General features: G+C 31.0%; 1 protein-coding gene across 1 annotated transcript in view; it reads right to left on the reverse strand.

The window, feature by feature from the left end:
* Positions 1-7,412, reverse strand: part of LOC114937648 (uncharacterized) — a 288,573-nt gene extending 281,161 nt beyond the window's left edge. Inside the window, exons 1-2 of the mRNA XM_085483949.1 lie at positions 7,292-7,412; positions 3,902-4,053 (exon numbers count right to left, since the gene is read on the reverse strand). Coding sequence (XP_085340075.1) covers positions 3,902-4,044 — 143 coding nt within the window. The 5' untranslated portion in view covers positions 4,045-4,053; positions 7,292-7,412. The remainder of the gene's footprint in view (positions 1-3,901; positions 4,054-7,291) is intronic.
* Positions 7,413-8,282: the final 870 nt, after the last annotated feature.

Below are 8,282 nucleotides of genomic sequence, written 5' to 3' on the forward strand. Positions count from 1 at the left end.
GCGCGTCGGGACACGCCGCTCTCTACTACCACTACTACCATCTACCGCCTACTACTACCCGCCACCGACCCTCCGACGTCCCTGCTATACCACTACCACTACTATCCGTCGCGCGATCACCTTCGGCGCTCTTCCACCGAAGGTTTTACCAGTAGCAACCCGACGATGTGTTGCCTACGGCGCGTCTCCACCGAACTTCCCTCTTCTTTCCAGAGATCCAATCCCCTCTACATTTTCCTCCTTTCATTCCGATTCTCTCCCCTCGCCCTCGCGCAGAGCGTGCCACCCTTTCCTCCGTATATATCCTGTGCGCTTCCTTCTCCACTTCTCCTTCAAGTTTCGTCCAACTTTTTCCACCCAACCCCACCGCCGCGCTCGAGTCGACGACGACGCTCTACCGCGACATAAGCTGTATATATCCCGCGCGCGCGGGGCTCTTTCCACCCTCCTATCGGCCTCCCTCTCTCTCTCATTCTCTTGCTCGCTTCTTGCCCTGGGGATGCACACTATGTACTAACATACGCGACTCGCGAGCCGCGAGGCAAACTTTGGTAGCGCGACACGCTCGCGACGCAATCCGATAGCTGACAAGAATATAGCTCGGAGTTGACACGCTTTGACTTTAATGGACCTCGTATGTACTCGCTGTAGCGTATTATCAAATACTTAATAGCGTATACGTATTATAAGTTAATTACTTTAAATGTTAAATGTTTTTCAAACTTTGTTTTGATATTTACGGGATGTATACAAGCACGTATATATACGCATGGATAGCTAAAGTTTAATAATACTGGGAAAGAATGATTACGATCTAATTAAAATTAATTACGTTTAAAGAAACGAGATAATTAATCTTTTTTAACGTGTTGTTTTATGAATGTATTAATTAAGTAAACAACTTTAATAGCAATGATAACATTTCACTAACAATAAAAGTATTCTTTATATATATGCAGTATAAAAATAATATACATTGCGAACTTTAATAATTTTCATATATACGAGAGGGAAAAGAGATAAGAGAAAAGCGAGAATCAAAGAGAGGATAATTGGCGTATAATTAAATAGCGCGCGCACATGCTTATTTCTATTTATAAAACACCTTATTATCTATGCTATAAATTTTAAATTTAAATAGCACGTGATTACTTTATATGATTGCTTTGCAAATGCTATACCCGTGATTTCAGATTTATACAGTCAAGGATTGCATTCAACTTCGATTTTGCATGCTTCTTAAGCGCCAACTTCTAGATATCGACTTTCGAGACTTTCTGTGTAAAATCCGATTAAATTTTATAAGAGTTATTTAAGTCCAAAACTTTCGCCAAATAAATTAATCCGAACTAATATTGATCGCAATAGTTACGTAAGAGCTTTATGCGCCGAGGTTTCTAAAGTATACGAGCTGCAACTGTATGCAACATTGAAAACCGTTTCGTCGATAGATCTTTAATAATACAGCTTTTTCAGTATTAAAATTGGCAAAACAAATATAAGAGATTTCAAAGAAAAAATACAATTATCACCAATTAAAAACAGCTGCAATCTTGTCATGAGATACGACACCGCTGTAAAACAATCGCGTTGATCTCGAGCGTTCTTCAGGAAATATTGACGATAATGCGTGGTTGAATATTGCAAGATTCCCGCGACACACAAAGCATGCATATTCATCCATAACGAAATCTAAATACGAGATATAATTGGATAGCAATTCTAAAATCAATCGAAAGAGATATTTGAGCTGTGGTCCACAAAGCCAACACCTCCGACAGAATTTTCCCGTATAAATCATAATGCGGCAAACTTCGCGAGTTTAACCGTCTGTGTCATGGAAAAGGGGAAAGGGGTGGGTGGACCGGGCGAGGTGCACACTTTAAGCAGCGGCACGCTTCAACGCGGGAGAGAGAAGGGTGGAAAACGGGGGTGAGCGCGCGGCCGGACGTCGCGACGCCTGCGTCAATCTGCGATTCATTGCCCTGGCAACCGCTGTTCTCCCTACAGGGTGTTCTAATTTTAACGCGCAATTATTTGAACAGTACGATTTTTATGTGAAGAGAATGATTTCAAAATTACGACAAGAATATAGCTCTTGAATTATAAAAATATTTATAATAATTATAAATACATAAATATTTATATTTCTCTCGCACAATTTAAATATAGATCAAATTTTAAAAGTACAAATATATTAACAAAATTTTATTTTGTTCACAGTTTTAAGAAAATTATTTTAATACTTAATAGAATTTTAATTTTCAAACCGGTACTTAGCAAGATATTGAATGTGTCAATAAATTCGAAAATCAAAGTATAATTAAAAATAGTTTTAATCTAATTTTTATCGAAAAAAAATGGTAATAAAAATTTGTCAGAAAGCACGGTTTTGATGTTTGATGTGATCATTTTGAACGTGTACACCCTTTATATATCTTTACTCTCCTTCTCAATCACTGTTTCACTTATTTCCTCCATCACTCGGAAATCTCCTTCTCTTTCTCCTTTTCTCATCAATATCCCTTTTTCTGTCCTTCCTTCCTTTCTACCCCTTTGCCTCTGATATCGTTACATCATAGAAATGGGCACAGCTTCAAGCAAGTCGCAATGTAACAAGTGGATTTTGTCATTTCCTCTATCATCGTCTCTTCTAATTCGAGCGGCAGAAAACAATCACTAACGATAACGATCCCTTCCGAGTTATTATATGAAAATGAAAATGATTATTCGAGAATTCACTATATTAATAAAATCGTTTTCCTAATATTACTTCAAGTGAAAATGGATACTAATGCAATAATTAATATAGCATATATATATATATATATATATATATATATATATATATATAAACTATCCTTTAAAGAATTCCTATTATTGATGTATAAAGAATTGCATTCCATTTATCTGATTACGTGCCTATGCTTGAGATCCCGACCTATGTTATCCTATCGATTAATTAATTCTCTTACTAAGTTTAGATAGATCAGATCTAATTTCTAAAAGCATTGACCTGTTGCCCCAGTCTATATTGGTGAACTGTGATAACACATGATAAAATTGATTTTATAAGAAACTAGGTAATGCACACATACATACACAAATAATTGTTTGTAATAAATTGTTGAATTTAATTTTGCTTTAATTAACATAATGGCGAGTCATCGATCAAAATGGTTTTATATTGATATTTTTCTAATAATACATATATATATAATATTATTATTTATAATATATATAATATTATTACTTATAATAAAATTAATAATAAATTAACGCTAAAATAAAATTAAAAACATTTATTTCATATATATATATATATATATTATTTAATTGATCGATGACTTGGATTTACATCAATTAAAGTAAAATATTTTCATGTCACATTACTATATAGACGAATAGACTATAAAAAATTAAAATTAACGTTTGTTAAAAAAATCAGTTATTTTTATATATAATATAGTTGTTATATACATACATATATATATATATATATATGTGTGTATGTTAATAATAATTAATTAACTATATATTAATAATAATTAATAAAATTACAAGCGCGTTCTATAAATAAAATCTGAATTGAAAAATTCTTTATAATTTATCTTTATAATTTATACTTTAATTTACATTTGTATGTGCAATTTGCTTTAATTATGTATTATATATTAAAGACATCTATCAAAAGTTCAATCTAAGTAAGTTTGATCTAATTCATTATAGTCAATCCATTTTAAGGTAACAAATTTATCTACAATCTACAATTACGATCTATAAATTCGTTACCTCAAAATTAAATAAAAAATAAAAGTTTATCTCACTCACTGATGCGCAACAACGAAGTAATTGTCAAGCTAAATAAATAATAAAAATATACAAATAACGATGCTCTTACTTTAGGGTTGTTGCCGATGCCTCTCCTAGGCCTCCTCCTCCTCTCAGATTGTCAGGATTGATTAATACGCGCGATACTTTTAACGGAACTCCCGCACTTATACGCGCGATATTTTTAACGACACTCCCGATTTTTAACAACATTCGTTTTGTCTGTAACATACAAATATCAAATCTAAATTATAGCAGCGTGAAAGAAAAATTCGAAAATTTTTATAGAATCCAAATAAAAAATTTAAAAATATATATTAGTAATATTTTTTAATTACAGCTATTTCTAATTTTAGTTAATCAAATGTTAATAAAGTAATTAATTTTTTTTCTTCTCTTTATTCTTTATTTTATTTTTATTTTTTTAATTATTTACTTTATCTTTTAAAACATTAACCAATGAGTTATCATAATTATTTGAAAAAATATATTAAATATCTGTCACAATTATTAATAATATATAATTTATTAAAAGTAATCATTGCAACGACATATGCAATATAATGTAAAAATATGGATGCAGAAGTAATTTGTATGTAAACCAAAAGCTTATTTTTACTAGGTCATAAAATTATTAATAAAATTAGGTTAATAAAATTATTAATTTTTATAAAAATTACCGATTAAAAATCGATAAAAATATTGACCAGGACAAGCCTTTGATTTTACATATAAATTAGTTTTCTATCTATATTTTTATATAAGATTGGACATGTCATTGATAACGCGGCATAAAAATTTGTCATATTTTTTATAAAATTTACTAAAAAATACTTTCATTTCAATTTGCGGGCTATATCTGATTTAACTTATAATATAACTGCGTTCCGCTACCGATAAAGGAAACTGGTTCTCCTTGGTCATAGATAAAGTTCTCGATGTCATAATAAAGTTCTGACTCTCCAAATGGCACGTATATTCGTAATAAATTGTTCTTGCAAAGTTTCTGAAAGGCGAGCTACATAAATAGTCACGCGGACAGTTTCTACCCCACGCGCTCTCTATCCTTTTTCCGTCTTTTGCCTTTTTCCGACGTTCATATTCACCCCCATCATAGACCCCGCTATACTACCCTAAAGATGTCTTTCATTGCACTTCTACGTCGCACAGAATTCGATCGATGTGACTATCTCGCTCACACCCCCGCCGAAAAGTCATTCCTCTTTGCGTTTTCTCCTCTACAAACGGGATCTTCTAGTGCGGACAATACTCGTTTTCCCTCTACCCTTCCTACTACGAAAATCTCTTTTATCCTGCTCCTTCTTAACTTCTTATTTTCGTCTTACGATAACACATCAGCACTGAATTCTACACGCGCAACGTTGTTTCGAACTTTATCCGACTTTTTTCACCAACGCAACGCAAAGAAACTCACGAAACTATAACATTTCTTTTATAAAAGCTCAAAAATCCCCATCCTTTTTTCTACATATATGTAGCTATCTAATTTAAACAATTTTAATATCTAATCGCTCACAGCTTGATTTGATCAAGCAGACAAATTTCTTTTAAAGAAAATTATTTTAATCACTTGTCGCTGTTAATTTTTATTATTAACTAAAGAAAATGTATATTTTATTTGCTATATAAATTTCGATATAATTTTGCACATATTTTTTTTTTTTTAAATTAGCACATTTTTAGAATTATTATGCAATTAATAAAGTTAATAACTTCTCTTTTTTTATCGATATTTTCAAAGAAAAATAATTTTTAAACTTTTTTCTGTGACAATTAGAAATGATGATTACAAGTAATCAGACCGATCTGTATGAAATGATTGCGCAAACTTTGATTTACAAGCTGGTTAAAAGAAACGATCAATGGTAATAAATCTGGCAAAACACCTGGTACACGGAAAGATAGAAATACTTTCGTGCACCAAGTTCATAGAAGCTGGTTATTCATTTCCGGCTCGAGAGGCTTTATGCACATCCTTCAGTTTGTCGAGGAAAGTTTTGCATGCAAACTGAACTTTCCGCCGGCAATTACTCGAACATCTGAACTGAACGGATAGTTATAAGGCTTCCCGCATTTATGTCCTATCCGACTGAGAATGTATCAGCACAGAATTGCAGCTCATGTTAAAAATCATTCAAGATATTACGCAATTAGTTTTAATTAAATTTTTTGCACAAAAAATGTATCATTTTTTGATAGTATCAAAAAGAAATCATTGTAATATAAAATATAATTTTCTCAGTTATTTTTGTATTATAATTATAATACTGTATATCATAATATGTTTATTATACAATATGTTATTCTATTAATATTACGAAATTTTGTGCTAATAGGACCTAACATTATTAAAAATATTTATAATTTATAACATAAATTATTCATTATATTTTTAATTATGATTAAATGTTTTCTAGAATATTCAATTCTTGTTAAAATCAATATTTATGAAATTTATACATAGTATCAGTAAAAAATTACATTAGCTAAAAAATATTTTCTAATAAAAATAATAAAATAGAAAATAAAAAAATTATATTAGCTGCAAAATAAAAAACTATGTACAGTAATAATGTATATTTTATATTATAACTAATATTACACAAAAAAAGAGAAAGTAAAATTGTGGATGATAAACATATAAAATAAATTTTATTATTATCGAATTCTTAATTATTTTCTAATAAAAATAATATATTTTATTGAAAAATATTTAACAATTCGACAACAATAATTTATTTTATATATGTATATGTTTATCATCTATTATTTTATATAATATTAGTCTTCTGTTATGTAATATTAGTTATGACACAAAATATACCTTATTACTATACATAGCTTTTTATTTTTTAACTAACATGGTAAGTTAATATATTTGTCATATTTAGTTGGTATTATTTTTCTCGCTGATATTAAATATAAATATATAAATAATACTAGAGATAATTAATTCTTTTGATATTATTGGATACATTGCATGCTTTATGCATAATATATATTATACATGTTTTTTAATTACAAAACTAATTCTAATTAATATTAAAACAGATTCAGTACAAAAACAATTTGTGCAAAATGTCCTATTCCAAGTAAAGCACATTGTTCGTAAAAAAATATTGTCGAAATTTTAAAAAAATATTAAAAAAACATAAAAAAACATTTGTCGCAATTATTAATTTAAAACATTTAAATTGAAATTCTTTATCTTTCCTATGATATTTTTCGATATCACTATTGATGTTATTAATAACTTTTCGATGAAAATTGCATGGACTGATAAAATAAAACTTACTATACGATTTTATTAAAAACCGTTGATACATTTAGAACATTATTTTTAGACCTTTAATTGAAAATAAATATAACGGCTGCGAGATAAAAATATTTCAATACTAGAATAAAAAAATATTGAAACAATTTTGATAAATAATCTTACCTGTCAATCCATTTTCTATGGATGCGTATATCGGGACGGCCTTGATTTTCCTCCCGAAGCAACGCGCCACGAAAGCAATCGAGCGTGTAGTAGAAGCGTAAACATTGAGAGCAGATTCAGCGTTCGAATTACCTCGTTGTGCAGTCATATATATCTCTCTCTTTCCTTTTTTTCTCTCACTTTCTTCTCTGTTTCGTTCTCTCGTACATGCGCGAGTGTCTTCTATCACTGTTTCATTCTTTTCTTTATTGCGTTAACCTGAAATTATATCAAAATTAAGAATTGCAAGAAAGATATCGAATATCAATAAGATAAGTCTCGATCGACCTATCTTCACACATAATGACCCCGCGATTTCCCGCGCTTTACGCTTGGCGCGAGAAATTGGCGCCAAATTAAGGCAGCCATCTTGAATAAAATTCTCGCGATGAAATTGAAAGCCGTTCAATTTTGAGCACTACAGTTGCTATGTCGCGAAATTCATTACGACGATATGATTCATTGAGATGATCGCAGTTATTTGAGAGATGCTTATAATTACTATGCGAAAATACAATCGAAATAATTATATCATTATTGTAGAATAACGACATATGGACATACCTGGCGTGCATCACGCACTTGCGTCGCGCTACGACGAGAAAAGAATGCGAATTGTGCAACGATTTCGATCAATTTCGCGCACGCAGACGTGGATTATCATCGCGATATCGATATATAATACGGACGATTGCACGGCGCATGTACGGCACGCACATGATTTCAGGACTGTCCGCCACTTTTTCGAGACGATTTTTCGTCCGACACTTTACTCGCGATTTTCCGCGCGCAAGATTCACTTTCACGCTAATTATATAGTACTAATCGCGAGGAGTACGAATACTCTGCGATCCACTACGCGACACGTTTCACTCACTACAATATCTAAATTCTATCAAAAATCGCGGCACTGTAATTTCGGAAGGATCATTATGGTCGAACGTGTAAACTA

Source organism: Nylanderia fulva, unplaced genomic scaffold, assembly GCF_048542155.1.
Source record: "Nylanderia fulva isolate GAGA-0341 unplaced genomic scaffold, ASM4854215v1 Scaffold28, whole genome shotgun sequence".
Taxonomy (NCBI): Eukaryota; Metazoa; Arthropoda; class Insecta; order Hymenoptera; family Formicidae; genus Nylanderia; species Nylanderia fulva.